At 42.8% G+C, this 17,598-nt stretch overlaps 1 protein-coding gene across 1 annotated transcript in view; it reads right to left on the bottom strand.

The window, feature by feature from the left end:
• Window positions 1–3,194: 3,194 nt before the first annotated feature.
• The window catches only part of LOC128520186 (transmembrane protein 65-like), a 42,495-nt gene continuing 28,091 nt past the window's right edge, over window positions 3,195–17,598 (bottom strand). The window contains exons 5-7 of the mRNA XM_053494294.1: window positions 10,171–10,213; window positions 7,498–7,603; window positions 3,195–5,968 (exon numbers count right to left, since the gene is read on the bottom strand). Of these exons, the coding sequence (XP_053350269.1) occupies window positions 5,831–5,968; window positions 7,498–7,603; window positions 10,171–10,213 (287 nt within the window). The 3' untranslated portion in view covers window positions 3,195–5,830. The remainder of the gene's footprint in view (window positions 5,969–7,497; window positions 7,604–10,170; window positions 10,214–17,598) is intronic.

Raw genomic sequence — 17,598 nt, 5'->3', positions numbered from 1 at the left:
ACAGGTGCACACAAAACATGGAATACCTGGAACATAGGACAATCCTGTGGACCGCCTGAGTTACCATGGCAACCAACTAACACCCTAGAATATCAACTGCATAGTAACACATCAGCAACCCAATGGGTTACCATGGAAACCACCTAGCAACCACTGTGAACACCCCGCCAACTACCTAGCAACAGTATAGTGTTCCACCCACATCTTTCACACCTGACTGTGTTTTAACCTTTAAATGTTTTAACCTTTAACCTTTTAGAGATGAAATTAATGTTTAAATATTTAGGGTTAAACATCACACACACACACACACACACACACCCGGAGGTGAAAGTCAAACCCCTGACCCTGGAGGTGTGAGGTGACAGTGCTAAACACTAGGCCACTGCGCCCCCTGGTGGTAAACATCTATAACAGCGAGACACCAGTATGGTTTGACTCTTTCAGCGTGTTTAATGGATTCTTGTCGTACCAACATCAAAGTGTTGTTGTTTTTTTGTGACAGGTGAAGAGGATGTTTTTGTTGACCTTGCAGAACATTTGACTTGACACTCTGGGTTTGGGAGATTATTTATGATTTCATGAACCTACAGTACACTGCTGTATCTGGTCTCTGACTGGAGCTTAAACACAGACTCTTACACTGTGTGTGTGTGTGTGTGTGTGTGTGTGTTTATGTTCTGGAGTTCGGAGTGTTACAGTGTGTTGTAGTTCACAGCTCCGACACTGAGCTCAGATGGGTTCTGCCTGGTTTCACACGTTTTCCTCTCTGCGGTGTTACACTTTAGTGACGTCCCTAAAGTTTCAGCTCAACACGCTTTAACTCCAGAACGTGCAGTTTCTTCTTCTTCTTCTTCTTATTATTATTATTTATATGTCACAAACCAGACATTCCATATTTTATTTAAGAGCAGAAACAACTGAAATAAACCTCCACACACACACACACACACACTTATCAATGACAACTCATAATTAAAATACAATATTATAGTCAAAAATTGTGTGTCTGTTATCACCCGTATGAGGATGGGTTCCCTGTTGAGTCTGGTTCCTCTCAAGGTTTCTTCCTATTACCATCTCAGGGAGTTTTTCCCTCAGCACCGTCACCCTCGGCTCGTTCATCAGGGACCATCTGATCATTCTGGTTTATAGTTTCACACACTTTTAAAATAAATGTTTAATTCTGCAAAGCTGCTTTATATATATTCAATACATTTGTTTTGCATTATACTTTACCCTTGTTTCTGTGAAAGCCTGAATTCTTTAGGAAAGGTCGGCATTGTGTTGGGCTCTGACTCCCAGTTCCCGCCGAGAGGTAGCAGCTCCGCACCACGATGATGCCACCCCCATGTTTCACCCCGTGAACCCTGATCTTTTAATGATGAGTTCTTTAGTTTCTTGCTGCCAAACTTGTCTTTTAGAAGAAAAAAAAAGGAAAACTTTTTTTCCTAGACACTCTTGTAAAAATTACAAACTATCTCAACCTCAATTAACAACCGGCCTTATATGTGGGCATTATATATAAATCATAAGAAAAGTTATATACATTAAATAATAAATTAATATTAAATGTTACACGCCTTCATTACCCTGAATGAGGAATCAGTGATTCCTGAAACAGCCAACATGTGATCAATCTCAATTTCACATGTAGATCTTATTAATGATGTTTACTTTTTAAATGTCAACAATAAAACAAAACAATAAAACACAATACAAAATAACTATATTAATAGGCAGAGTCACAGACGATCTCATTTATTTTATTTCCTCTACTCTCACTCGGACTGCAGGCAGAATTATGACAGAAACCACGACAAAGGCAGAAAACTATCTACCTCGCCCCAACACCATGCCCTGAAACGCAGCAGAACCTTGTGGCTCAGGTGGAATCAGGTGGAAGTAATGAGTGGACAAAAAGACCTGAAAAGACATTTTGGTCTCCTTTAAAGAGTTTAATAAATAACTCGGCATGCAGCAGGTATAAAAACATTGTGGCGTTTTTCACCTTTAATGCATAGTCACTACAAGCTAATGTGATTAAATCTCTGGTCAACACACACACACACACACACACACACACTTCTCCTCTCTTGTGCTTCCTTCGTTTGTTCCCGAGTGGAAGAGTAACGTCACAGAGGTCAGTGTGATCCTTCCATCCCTGACTGACAGTCCTGTTGTTGTCATGGTTACGCCACCCGACTACACGTCACAACTTCCAGCTGTTTTCATTTCATTAAATCATCATTAAAATGCTTTGAATGAAAAATATCAGTGTTTCATGACCAACATACAAGTGACCAATTTAATAATGTTAAATAAATAAATGTAAAATAACATGCAGATTAAACAAACGTTCTTCAGTGCGAGCGATAAAAATGTGCAAAAAAAATATTCCAGAAAAAAAATGTTTATTGTATTTTCAGTTCCACCCCAGATAGCACGGGAACGTCGCGGAGACGTCTGCTAAAGAGCGTATCATCTGGTAAACATCGCGTTTGTTTTTTTTTATAGTCGTATTTTGATCGTCTGTAGATCGCCTGTTTGAGCTGTTAAATGATACATCGTCTTTACATCTATATCACGTCTATACGACGTATCTTTATCATCCAATGTCTTATGCTTCCTTCCTTCACAGAATTCTGTTGATCATGGTTAATTATAATTAACCAAGAGTATTTAATTAAAATAATAGGAGGGGGGGTGTCTTAATAAAACGACGTCTATCCGACATGAATCAGACATTTGGCAGATCTTTGAACATCTGATTAACATCATCTAAAGAGCGGATCAGGGTCGTTTAAATTCATTTATGTCTTAAATACGTAGGCTAAGACGTTGTTCTAACATCTGGCACAGACGTCTCGGCGACAGCTGCTAGATGAGCAAACGCCCTCTGCCAGACGAAAAAGACGACGTCGCATAGACGTGTCCGCGACGTGTGTGTGCTATCTGGGATTATCTTAAAATGATAATCAAACCCTGACAAATAATATTTAATAACATCACCATTCACTTCTGGCACAAAAACAAAGGTTAAAGGTTATTGGCTATGTGTGTGTGGAGTCGGCTAACTCTAATAATTAGCATCACCTTTTGCTAGCTTCCATGTAAAAACAAGACAGTGAAACAGTTAGCATAACATTAAGTAGCTGATTTCAAGAAAACTATTTTTTTTTTAAAGTGTTGGGTTTTTTTTGCTAACATAACAATTTTTACTCTTATCCTTCTGACATGACCTCTACAGCTAGCCTTCTAGCATTCAACGTAGCGTTGTAGCTTGTAGCCATGATGTTGTGATAACGGAACTGAAAATACTAACAAACACACCGCCAGTTCTGGACGATTTCTTGTCACGAGAGCGTTTGTAACATGCTAACGCCTAGTTCATCACGGTGACGTCATCACACACGCGTGTCCTCACGCGTGTACATCAAGACCGTCTCTTCACATGGCCTCTGCATTAAGGCACATAATAACACAGAAGCATGCCTGAGGTCTGCGAGCGCTTACGTAGCGTATATGAAGTGTCTATTGAGTGAGGATGAGGACATCCTGATTCCGCTAAGTGACGAGCGATCCTGCGCTAACGAGAGCGGAGCTAAAGTTAGGCTTGATTGAAAAGCATTAGTACTAGTGTAACAGGATAAGATTAGCTAGACTGCTAGTAAATCAGGCTATGGGGATTAGCTAGCTGCAAAACAATGTTAGCTAAAGCTTGCATACTCATTACAAATCATCATAATTAGCTGAGTATTAGCTAGTTTGCTTTGATACTTTGTTGTGGATTTAATTAAACAATTAAATGGCTTTATAAATGTTTATCATCAAATGTAACCAGTACAAATCACTGTAAAGTTGGCTAGCTTAGCTTAAACTCCCAAAATTGCTCTACATCACGCTGATAACATTTGTATAATTGTCTTAAGCTCCGCCCATGACAATTTCTCGGACCCCTGTCACTCAGGAAAACAAGGATGTCCTAGTTTAATATGTGTGTGTGTGTGTGTGTGCATGCGTTAACTCAAAACAGAACAATACGTGGCATTTGATCAAATTTCTACATTCTGCAGATTTCGTCCTGTCAGTCTTCATCGCTGCCTCCTAGTGGCCCGGAGGAGAAATCATCTCATTGTCATTAGACTATTTTTTTTTTTTAATCTAAACTGATTCACAAATAAAACACAAACAATATAATAAACTCTTATAGAAGTCCCAGGTTCCAGTGTCTACGGTGCACAGAGGTGTAATTCAGTCCAAATGTTCCCAGACGTTGAGATGTTTTCTCATCATCACAGTTTCATGCTGCGCTGAACTCAATAACCTTTTCTGTTAAGAATGTAAAGAAATGTTTTATAAGACCTTACTGACAAGATTTATGATTTAAATGAATTATGATGATGTAATAGATGATGTAATAGATGATGTAGTAGATGATGTTTGTCCCTGTGCAGTAAACTCCTGATTAAGTGAATAACAGGCTGCATGTAATCCAGTATTTCCAGAAGTACTAATCCAGTTTCTTTAATGATGTAATTTTTTACTCAGGATTTAACTCTGTCCCATTTTAATCCTTGCCGTCAGCATGCGAGCAGAAATCAGTTCATTAACAGTGTGAAGGTTTTGCTAAATCACATAACGACGTGTTGATATTTGAATGATTTGCCTGACGATCAGGCGGGAGAGAGGAAGGTGATGTCATGTTAGCTGATCGAGGAAGGTTAATGAGTTTGTGTGTTGTTATGAAATCTGGGAATTTATGTTTTAATAGTTAAAGGAAAGCAGGAAAAAAGTCTAACGCTGTTAATGAATAATTCTAAAACAATTTTTTAGAGCTTATAATATCTACACCTTGGTCTTTTTAGTTTATGTCACATAAAATAGGATTTTTGTTGTTTTTTTCTGAAATCTTCCATCAAAATACAACAACTTTACAAACTTTAACGCCTTTACATTTTTTTCCTTCTTTTTGGATTAAATCCCCATGCACATGCAAATAAAGGAAAAATATAGGAACTAATAATATCACGCAACCTCGCCTTCACCTCTCATTCTCTAACTTAAATGAAACATGTTATGGTTTGTAAATCATGTTAATCTTAAACGATAAATAAACTTTTTTCTTTTTCTTAATTTTTTCTTTGGCTGATATTACGCCTGACGTCTTGCACACGACCACAACAGTCATCTTTTGTAAATTTTTAAACGCTCAGCCTTTGTGCTCAGTGAGAATTTGTTTTAAAAGGAACAACAACAAAAAAAATTATGCTAACTTTATACATTAGATGTCAGTGCTAAATTATTTAAACAAATCTAATGTGGCATTTTGAATGACACTACAGTTTAAAAAAATTAATAAGTAAAATGAAAAAAAAAAAATTAGCGAATGCGGGAGAAAGCAAACTCGGCTCACGTTCTCTTGGCCATGGTTTTGCCCCGGCTAGCCCTGTCCGCGCAGTGTTTTAGGCTAGCGTCATGAACTACTTTTAGTGTGAAATGGGAAAGTAAGTAGCACTCTCTCTCTCTCTCTCTCTCTCTTTTTCGGTCTCACCAACTCTTGCTTTAGTGTTGTTGATGGATTTTTAGAAAGAAAAGCAACTTTGTGTATTTGAAAAGTAAAAATAAAATGAAATTTTTGAAGAAATAAATAAGCAGCTGGAATGGTTGAAGATCCTGGTCATGCTCTCAGGTCTCTGAAAACTTTCAGCTTAACGACGCCGATGAATAAAACCATGCGTGTGTGGGTGTCGATGGAAATATACTGCGATCTGCAGTTTAATGAGTTCGCTTCATTCGCAGGGCGTCGGCGCAGGAGCTCCGTTCCCCATCATGCACTCTTGGAGGCGGAGTCGGGAGGAGGAGGCGGATCCTTCGCTGCATCCTCCGTCTTCTCCTCGTCATCTTTGTAGAAGAACAAAGGAAACATTCCCAGGATGCAGCCGATTCCCACGCCGATGGCTTTGCCCTGCGCGATCAAGACAACAAGGGATTAGCTACGACGTTCATACGCCCTTGCTAGGTTTAGAACTCATGCACAGACTAGCTCAGGGCTTCTAGCTAAAGCAGTAATCTTACTATCTACCTCCGCGGCGAGCTCGTCAGCTTTTTAAATCCTGAATTCTTTATTTACTCGAGGCTTTGGAAGTAAGACCCAGGCTAGACCGGAATTTCAGGCTGTCACGCCAGCGCTGTGACCTTTTCAGCATTAAACTGGAGATCTTAAATAAAAACCCCACTCACGCTGAGCTGATTACGACGGACGCTAGGTCATTTCAAACTGATAAATTATTCAAAGTTCATAAATCTGTTCTATTCTTCAGCAGTGTGCGTAAAAAAAATAAAAATAAAAATGTTGTCAGACGCTGAGATGTTTCCTCATCATCACAGTTTCATGCTGCGCTGAACTCAATAACCTTTTCTTTTTCTTATTTATTTTTTTTATTAAAAATGTAAAGAAATGTTTTATAAGACCTTACTGACGGGACACAAAGGGAGAATGAACAATCTGTATCTGATTCAGTGGTTTTGTTTATTAACCGCAAGATAAATCTCACACTGTTCACAGAGCGCAGATCGTCTGAAGCCAGGCGCTTGGAGATGAAGACACGCCCCCAAATAACCATATATGGTAAATGAAAAGAATATATGAAAGAAAAGGGAGAAGCTTACGGTTTGATTTTTAAAGCAACCGATGCCAGGAGGAATCATAAATTAAGATTAAGTGATGTTTAATGACCATTTCATATTTTAATCATTTATCTTTTCCAAATGTTTTAATTGTTTTTTATGCAAAAATATGATTATAGTGTTGAAAATTGTTAATATTGGTCATATTTTTGTGTGGCCGGAACGGAATAACTGCATTTACATTATTTCCTATGGGACGATATGTTTCACAATACGACATTTCACCTTAAGAACTGGCCCTCCAGTAGGATTGAACTCGTATGCCGCGGCACTGCTGTGTATGAATTAATTGATTTTGGATCTAAACCAAAGAATTTATCACGCGATGCATCATGGAACTGATTTTTCCCCACCTTTAATCCTAAACCACTTACTTTATGTGCAAATATAGCACAGAGCACATTATATATCTTATCTTTAAAGCTTGTATCTATTGTTAGTTTAAACATTTTATACGTCAATACTAAAGGAAGTACTTCCTATTATTTTCATAATAGATTGACTTGATGAATTCCAGCCATCTGAACTGACTGCTGTAGCCGCTAAACTTATTTGATGGAACTTGTTCGGGAACAAAATCAAGTTGTTCCAATAGAGCTATAAATCCTGCATCAGCTGAGAATCTGGCATTCAGAGGAGTTTCCTGTGAGTAATGAAGCGCGTCGCTGCTGCCCCAGTTTCTGAGAAAGGCTCTATTCTGAGTAAAGACCGGAGAGAATATATAGAGAGAGAGAGAGAGAGTGATGAGAGGATGACGAGGCTGTAGGGACGAGAGATGATGTGGAGACATCGCTATGTGTTACGCACCATGTGAGAGCTGACGCGGGTCTGCCACATGTCCGCCTGCTTAGGGCTCAGGTCAGGAATCTGCATGCCGAGTCTACAGGCAAGCGCTTCCACATAACCTGCAAGACTACACACACACACACACACACACACACACACAGGAAATCAATCATCAAAAGCCTGTAGCTGTGATATAAACCCCTGAAAAACGGTCGGACACACTAAAGACGCCGTGACTCTTTTATTTATCTCCAGACAGATTCCTCTGGAGTTACAGCCGTGTGAAACCGAGCCAGCTGTGACAGATGTGTTCAGCTAATTAATTAAATCACACACAATTATCGCATGCTGGGGGGGCGTGAGTCTGTTTCTCTGGGATGATGTGAGTCCAAATCTGAGAGTGAAAAAGGAAACCATGTGATTTGAAACAAAGCTGTTCCATCGCTGAAACAGAGGCCACGCCTCCATCGCGCCATGATACAGAGGCCACGCCTTTTTTACACTTCTATGGCTTCTTTGTCTCTGCATGAAGGAGCCTTTGTCTGCAAATCTCAGAAAAAGGCCACGCCTCTTTAACTGAGACTAACACACAAAAGCCACGCCTCCTTCTCTGAGATTAACACCAAGGCCACGCCTCCTTCACTGAGACTACCATAGGGCCACGCCTCCTTCTCTGAGATTAACGCACAAAGGCCACGCCTCCTTCACTGAGACTCACGCACAAAACCCACGCCTCCTTCACTGAGACTAACACACAAAGGCCACGCCTCCTTAACTGAGACTAACACACAAAGGCCACGCCTCCTCCACTGAGACTACCATAGGGCCACACCTCCTCTACAAAGACTAACACACATAGGCCACGCCTCCTCTACAAAGACTAACACACATAGGCCACGCCTCCTCCACTGAGACTAACACACAAAGGCCACGCCTCCTCCACTAAGTCTAACACACAAAGGCCACGCCTCCTTCTCTGAGACTAACACACAAAGGCCACGCCTCCTTCTCTGAGACTACCACACAAAGGCCACGCCTCCTTCTCTGAGACTACCACACAAAGGCCACGCCTCCTTCTCTGAGACTACCACACAAAGGCCACTTCATTACAGCTCAGTAATATTTCATTACACCCTTTATTCACACTTCCTGTCATGTGACCGCTTTAAACACCTTACCGGCTCTCAAACCGCACGTTAATCATGTGAGCTGCGGCGATGCCGGAGATAAAGCGGAGCTCGTCAGTAAACAGCCCACTCGGGGGCGCTGTGCCGTCCTCCTCCCGAACCCGCAGCCCCTCGGCGTGAGCCGTAACGAGCGCTCAGAGATTTCTGAATAAATGGAGCGCTGGAGTGATTTCAGGAAGCGCAGATGAGTCGGGGGAGAAAACGATTCCTCCATCTGTACGTGATGTTTTACTGAGAGAGCAGACGGATCTCCCTCACCGCCTGATTCTCACTAAACCCACAGCTCAGGAGACACGCCTCAGGGTTCACGCCCTCTCTCTCTCTGTCTCCGGCTGTCTCTCTCTCGGCCTTAAGATTCAAGATTTAAAGGTATAGAAGATAAAGATATATAAAATATATAAAAGATATAATAAATCTGCCACCAGATAACTTCTAAATATTCTCCAAAATTATTATGAATTTTAAAGAAGTTTTTGTTTGTCATGTATTAAAGATGTAGTGACACAGGGTCTTCTGTCGATCCCGACACTGTTCCACACGGACGCCACATACAGACCCAGACTTCTCGTTGAGATCTCACCAACAAGCTGCTGGTTAACGAAGGTAGTGAAGCTGAAACGATACATAAACGCAGAGGAACACTAGAATCTTCCGTGTAGGATTCTGTGGGATTCAGTGATGGGACACGGCACGTGAGAGACGCCACCAGGGGACGCATAGAGAAAAAATGGAGAGCAGGAGTCACTCTCTCTCTCTCTTTTTCTCAGAGTGTGAGGACGAGAGTCACATAAATCAGAGAATCATTTGCAGATCCACTACGCAGTCACGGTCATTGACTTATCATCAACAATCAATATTTTAATATAACGTTAATTAATAAACGTACTGATGTACTAACAATCCACACGGCCATGGTGTATACAGTGTGAATTGTTTCTCAGACGTCTGCTGTGAGAGTTTTGTCACAACACTCACCTCCGTAACCATAGCAACGTGTTAACGCCGTGAGACAGGCTTAGACGGCGGCGAGGCTAAAAGCCTGAGCGGACCTTCGTGCGGTTTTACAGACCAGGAAATGATCCGAGATGCACTTCAGCAAGTCTGTGTGTGTGTGTGTGTGTGTGTGTGTGTGTGTGTGTGTGATGACTCACTGACTCACTTCAGAGAAATGTAGAGGATAAAGAAGCATCTGGAAGACTAAAGTGTACGGAGGTGTAAAATACAGCCATATCACGCTCTCACACACCTGACACACACACATACCTTACACACACACACACACACACACACATACACAACCACGCACACACTTTACCTGTCACATATATATTCCAGCATGTTCCACTTTACCTCCTGAACCCAGTCAGGAGTGTGTGTCTGTGTGTGAGATGTGTGTGTGTGAGATGTGTGTGTGTGAGATGTGTATGAGCTGCGTCCTCTTATCTCCTGATCCCTGAGTGTGTATCTGTACACGCACTTCACAGGCGTGAGGCGAGTGTGTTCTTACCCGAGCCCGGCCAGGTCCGACACCAGGTTCCCGAGAGCAGCAGCTGGGAAAAGACAAGCAGAAGAAGAGAAGCAGAAGAAGAGAAGCAGAAGAAGAGAAGCAGAAGAAGAGAAGCAGAAGAAGAGAAGCAGAAGAAGAGAGATCATCTCAACACTGAGGAACATTTCAACACCGACCTCATAAGTGTCTCTGTTTCGTTACCCCCCCCCCACCACCTTCTTTCATCTGTTCCTTTCCTCTTTTTTCTTGATTTTTGTTATTATTATGTAACAACTCTCACTATGATGAAGCAATCCGAACCAAATAACGTACCTTGACCTACAGTATGTGTAATGGATTGCGGGTGCTTTGTGTGTGAACATAAACCTGACAAACGGAACCACTTCTCATCCGAGAAACACGTGATGTCGATGTTCTTGCGTTGTCCATCACGAACGCCTGGAGCCAGTGAAGGTACCGGATTCTTTTCTCCAGATCACTTGTTTGAGCTCCTGAACGACGGTACACATGTGATCTCGCCCTTTTCGCAGCTCTCTGACATGTTCAGTAAGACGTCCCAGTCTCCTGTGTGGGGCTTCTCAGGGATTCCATAGGCGACTGTCACAGACAAAGTTCTGTTCCACGTTCCATTGTGGATCAATGATTCCGTCATTTTCTGGGTCCCATGCCATCATCTGAACAACACTGTTTGAGGTGTACATCAGGAACATCACGCTTCTTAATATATTCACTCTGCCTTAAACGACTCTCTGCTCGTTACTGTAGACCGCCATTCTCCTGACGAGACGTCGAGTGACTGAGTGAAGGCGTACGGCGGGAACCGGCCTGATGGCTGTCTGGCGCCCCTACCTTAATCGGTCCGACTCCGGGGCCATTTATTTTAGTCCCGGAACGTCAGAAGCTCTGTATACTGAGGAGCAGATTGTTTCGCTCACATTGCTTTGTCCTAGCAAAAGTTATTACAGAATAATCGGGGCCTCTTTCTAATGAATCACCCTGTAGATTAATGTGTCTCTTTCTTTCTTTCCTTTATTAACGTCCATCCTCTCCTTCTCTATTTCCTGCCTGTTTTTCTTCCTTCCCTCTTTGTTTGACTTTATTCCCTCTTTTCTTTATTTCCTTTTTTCATTATTATTTATTCATCCTTCCACTTTATAACGATCCATCGCTTGTTTTTTTTAATTCCTTTATCTTTTCCTTCCGTTCCCATTTCTTTCATCCTTCCTTTTCTATCCTTGATCTCCTTCTTCCTTCCTTTCTTTCTTTCTTCCTCTTCTCTTTTCACTCATTCCTCTCCCAACTGCTTCCTTCCTCCCGTCCTCTGTCCCTCCGGCTGTGATGTCATCAGTGTGCGCCTCCTGCTCCTCCCCCCTGCGCTCTTTTCGCTTCAGTGCCAGATAAATTGTCACCCTCTCCCCAGACAGAAGAGCAACGTTGTCGCTCTGTATTTAGTTTCTCTTCTCATCAGGGAAATCTGTTTATTCGCCGAGAGACCGGCCGTGTCGAGCTGCAGTCTGAGGTCATGTGACTGCTCTCACAACAGCTACAGATCTCGGTATAAATCCCTCCTTATACCACGACCTTCATCATCAATAGGCAGATGAACGACTAGCTTCGTGTGACGAGACCGAGAAAGTTTTACATTTACCGTAAATAAATAAAAGGTTTTGAATTTTTGTAATGAATTTTTCCAACTGTGTCCCAGCATTCTGACGCTAACGCCTGTCCTAGCGCGTATCATGCTAGCGAGCCACTGTTGCAGAATTTTGTCTCCTTCCCTCTTCATCTTCATCGCTCTTCATCACGTCTCTGTATTTTCTCCAGGCGGTGCTCGTCCAGAGAGTGATGAGGTGACTCACAATCTTGCAGCAGGGAATTATGGGAGTGGGATCTCATCTGGCCAATCAGTTATCAGCCATCGCTCGAGGTGTCTGAGCGGCGCAGGGCCTCTCTGGTCGTTATCGAGTCGTGACGCCGCGCTGAATAGCAGCAGGGGACGAATTACCGGAGAGGAGTTCTGTCGGCTCCTGAGATAGGAATAAAAACCGACAGTGTGGTGTGTGTCGAGTCGTGTCGCAGATTAACGGAATCACCAAAACTGGAGTTCAGCGTGTAGAGATCAGATATCACTAAAAAACCTCATTAAAGAAAAAGCTCCATCGCTCAGGTCTCTGTGCGTCTTTCAGCCGTCTAAGAGATGATGTCACAGCTCTCTTGGTCGTCTGTTCTGCTCTTGAAGAGACCTCGCTGTCTTCATGCTGATTCAGCAATCTTTTGCATCAGACCATAATAATCAATAACAGGAAGCCAGACCCTGGAACACAGTCGTGTCATTGCCGAGGAGCGGAGAACCCTGATGTAACACTCCTAACCTGGACGATGACTTCAGACCCCATCTTGGACTCGAGATTGTAGGACGTATTGCTTGTGAGACTCGGTGTTGAGTTGAAGCCGCAGTGTTTCCTGTAGAAAATGTTTCAGACACAGTGTGAGGAGCGTGATGGAGGATGTGCTTCCCTGAGAGAGCCATGACGATGAGGACAGGCCACGCCCTTTATTCTACGGACATTTTTGTGTTCTGATATCTTACACAAATAAAATACGTTTTTTTATTATTTATGTATAATATAAACCAAGCACAGTTGCCGAGACAAAAAAACTGTATTTTTGCTACTTATTTATAAGACAGGCTTCGCTACACTTACGAAACCATGTGTATTTTAAAAAACAAGCAAAAAAGGATTTGTGCTTTCCTTCGTGTTCTTTTTACATTACGTTTATAAAATGTAAGTGAGGGTCATCAGGATCGTCCTGTTCGACTGGTTCACACTGAGGGAGGAAACTTTGAATATCAAGTGAAGATCTGTAATTGGCATTCTGTAATTCCACACTGCAGCTTTATACCAACCGTATTAATCATCGACTGTACGAGCCGGTTCTCCACAGCACTACTGTCATTAGTTATAGATGAACTGTAGAGTAGTGACCACACCCTGCACCCTGAAGAGGTTCAGCGAGGTCATCAAGCACAACAAAAAGGGAGTGCCACCTTGTGGTGTTAGGTGGTATTACTGTGTGGTCCAGCGGTGGCTAACCCTGCTCAGTGAGAGCCTGAACGTTTTCCATTTACCCCCCTGAACTACTCACTGCTGGTTCCCTGGATTCCCTCTTCACCCTCATATGAGGTGGAATCCTCCAGCTTCTGATTGACAGAACACACCTGATTCAGAGAATCAGCAGTGAGTAATTGGAAAATTTGCAGGACTGAAGCTCTCGTGGACCAGCGTTGGTCACGCCTGGTGTAGTCACAGTAATAAAACTTGTTAGAGTGTTAGAGTGTATCAGGTGGTATTAGACTTGAAATAAATGGCCTGGTGTGTAGGCCTGGCACAAGGTCACGTCGGTATGGCAGGTCTCTTTCTGGGATGGCAAAGATTCAGGTTGGGATGGTGGGAGTCTGGTTGGAACGGCCGGGGTCTTGTTTGGATGCCAGCGGGTCTCATTGGGGTGGCGCCCATCACAAATGTACTATTGAGGGAAAGCAGGGAGGCTTGGTCTTTGCTGCAGACTCTTGATCATGAGACTTGTTCTAGACATGGACCTGTGATGATGATGGGAATCTAAGAATGCTTTGACCCGTACATGAGCTTATCCGTCTCGTTCTTTAACTCAGAACTCAGTTTATTATGAGATTCCCTCTTCCACTCAGAGCTATTGTTTCACCCGAGCTCACAAAACCTTCTACTGTGGATGAGTTGCAGGAGGACTTTGAGGACTTAACACTGTTTGAAACTGAAAGACCCCGAGGAGAAGAAAATCACGGCCATGTTCCAGTGCTCTCTTTCAAACAATTTCCCCAAACTACTTCCTGCTGGAGGGAGAACACACACACACACACACACTCTGTGTCAAGCTGTTTATCGCTCGAACTCTTTGGTCCTGGACAAAATATCTGAAAGTGTCTCTGGGTCTCGTGGGACAGACTGCTCCGTTTATGGATTTCAACACACGGTAACTAGCCTGCTAATTAGCCTGACCGCGAAATGAACCTAACTACAGTGTTCTTTCTGATACGGTCCCACACACACCTACACACGCCCACACACAGGGAATATTAGACTAGGAACACAGATTCTAGTTAAAAACAAACAAACAAACAAACAAACAAAAGAGAAGCACACGTAATTACAGGTTTAGTTTGTCCCCAAACTCAGGACTAATCCTGTCTGACTTCCTCCAGGACATCCACACTTCTCTTAAACACACAACCATCTGCTCAGCTTTTGAAGAAGCAATCACACACACACACACACACACACACACACACACACACACACTGCAGTCTTTTTGTTTCTCTGGCACAGAAACGGCTCCACAGCAGATTTAGCTTGAACTTCCTCTCGAGGCTTTCCGCAGTCGGGAAACATCTCCACTCATCTCACTACAGCGAACACACACACACACACACACACACACACACACGTGTTCAAGTCAAACCAGGACTTGTGATGAAATCTCTGGTGAATGAAGGTGTGAAAGTGATTGACGGTTACATCACAGTCCGGTAATGAGACTCTCAGCCGCGATAAACCATCTGAACGTTTTGAAGAAGGTGAACTGTACAAACACACACACAGACACACACACGCACATTCACCAACACCACTCACACACTACAGGAACTCGACTGGGTGATATCGCCACGTCCCCGTACAGTCCTGACCTGCTCCAGGACATTGACACATGCTTGTCAATGCATTAAAGGATGTTCCTGCATGAAGGAGTTCCTGGGAGGCCGGTGTTTCAGACCTGAATCAGCCAGACAGTCTGGCGTACTGAGAGAACTCTCTCCCTTGATGGTGTCCGAGCTCTAGTGAGACACTGGGAGAAGTGCATTAGTGTATCAGGGGATTATAGCGAGACATAAAGCGAGTGTTTACTCTCAGGACTGAGTTCTGTTATTCTGTACAATCAAAAGTCCCACTTTGACTCGAACACATTGTATTTTGGCCTAATTCATTGTTTTGTCGAAAGTATTCCACCTGTATTTATTTTATTTTTATTTTCAATTCCTGTATTTGGTCTGAAGGTGTTTATTTACCTGGATTTGATTTTGTCCATAATAATTATTTAATTAGTTTATTATGAGGTGAGTATTATGTCTGCATGACCTTATTATAACAGAAGGTGTGTGTGTGTGTGTGTGTGTGTGTGTGTTTATACGTTTGTCTTCATTAATCATGTCCCCTGAGTGTTTTGTCTCTAAGAGATTCTTTACATTAATGTTTTGTCTTGTGTTTTATCTCTTGTTTCTGCTAAGTGTAAACCTGAGTATTTGCACAGAATATTTTCTTTATAAAAAGGAATCTAAATAAAATTCTTTACTTCTCATCGGCACAGCAATAAAACCCTGAGTCCTCCAGCCCTGAGATCTAAACCATTAAAGAAGGAAGCGTCTCACATTTCACTTCCTGGTTTATTGATTGTATGCTAAAGCTGAGAGAAGTGATGACCAGACAGAAAACCGGGGGGGGGCGGGGGAGGGGATTGGGGTAGAGAGAGAGACAGAGAGGGAGAGAGAGAGAAAGAGGGAGAAAGGGGGATGGAGAAAGAGAGGAATGGAGAGAAATGGGGATGGAGAGAGACAGAGAGGGAGAAAGAGAGGGATGGAGAGAGAGAGAGAGGAATGAAGAGAGAAAAAGAGAGAGGGGGATGGAGAGAGAGGAAGAGAGAGAGAAAGGGGGATGGAGAGAGAGAGAGAGAGAGGGATGGAGAGAAAGGGAGGGAGGGAGAAAGAGAGGGAAAGGGGGATGGAGAGAGAGAGAGGAATGGAGAGAGAAAAAGAGAGGGGGATGGAGAGAGAGAGGAATGGAGAGAAAGGGGGATGGAGAGAGAGGAAGAGAGAGAGAGAGAGAGAGAGAGAGAGAGAGAAAGAAAGAGGGATGGAGAGAGAGGGAGGGAGGGAGAAAGAGGGGGAAAGGGGGATGGAGAGAGAGAGAGGAATGGAGAGAGAAAAAGAGAGAGGGGGATGGAGAGAGAGAGGAATGGAGAGAGAGAGGAAGAGAGAGAGAAAGGGGGATGGAGAGAGGAAGAGAGAGAGAAAGGGGGATGGAGAGAGGAAGAGAAAGAGAAAGGGGGATGGAGAGAGAGAGAGAGAGAGAGAGAGAGAGAGAGAGAGAGAGAGAGAGAGAGAGAAAGAGGGATGGAGAGAAAGGGAGGGAGGGAGAAAGAGGGAGAAAGGGGGATGGAAAAAGAGAGAGAGAGAGGATTGGGGAGAGAAAGAGAGAGAAAGGGGGATGGAGAGAGAGGGAGAGAGATAGAGAGAGAGAGAAAGAGGAATGGAGAGAGAGGGAAAAAGGGAGAAAGTGGGATGGGGAGAGAGAGAGAGGTTATTATTATTATATATATGTATATATGTAATTGTATTTATTTATTTATTTATTTATTTATTTTTATTATTATTATTATTTATTTATTTTTTTTTTTTTTTGGGTGGCTATTTTGTTTATGTCTAACTAATATGATATTCTTTCATATCTAATATGTTTATACTGCATGGGTTTATAAATTCAGATTAATGTAATTAATGTTCTATAATCGCTTTGGCAACAATGTAATACTTCTGTTAACATTCATGCCAATAAAGCTCTTCTGAACTGAACTGAACTGAGAGAGGGATGGAGAGAGAGTTCTGACATAAAGCTCTGCTGAGCTGCTGAGCGTTAAATTGCCCTGACCTGCTTGTGAAACCAGACGCTCTGTGTGTGTGTGTGTGTGTGTGTGTGTGTGTGTGTGTGTGTGTGTGTGTGTGTGTAGCCCCACCTCCCTGCAGAAGACTCAGCTCCGAGTGGTCATTAGGAGTTATATAACGAACACGGCACACTCTGGGGGTTTATCCATCATCACAGATCTCCTTCATTAATCTGCCTGACTGCCCGTGATGTCACTCATCAGCTCTCCATCACCTCCAAGTTCAAGTTCATATAGTAATTCATGTTCCTCCACAATGTTGGCTGATTATCACCAGTAATCACAGTAAGTCTACAGATACAGTGCGTCCTGACGGGTGTAAATCCTCCAACCCCTCATCACCTCCAGCTCATTCAGAATAACGTTTGTGATCATGTGATTTCCTGCTTGATGATGTAACCTGAGTGTAGAGTGTCTGTGGTTAATCTCAGGTCTGTCGTCCAGCTTTATCTTACACTCAGATATACAGGATGCTCCGTCACACTCTTATCTTAAACATAACAAACCCCACACCACATGAGGCGCTCTTGATCAGGATATAATGAGGTGAGAAGGTGTGAATGTGGTGATGCAGCATGATCCTGACGCAATGTGAGAAATAAAACACATGATATATTTATACGACTTCCTTTTGTCTGTGTGAGAGAAAGGGTGCCAATACAAATGGGCTGCAGTCAG

This window comes from Clarias gariepinus, chromosome 4, assembly GCF_024256425.1.
Source record: "Clarias gariepinus isolate MV-2021 ecotype Netherlands chromosome 4, CGAR_prim_01v2, whole genome shotgun sequence".
In the NCBI taxonomy this organism is placed as follows: Eukaryota; Metazoa; Chordata; class Actinopteri; order Siluriformes; family Clariidae; genus Clarias; species Clarias gariepinus.
Note: the sequence above shows the minus strand (reverse complement) of the source record. Positions and strands in the feature narration are given on the sequence as shown.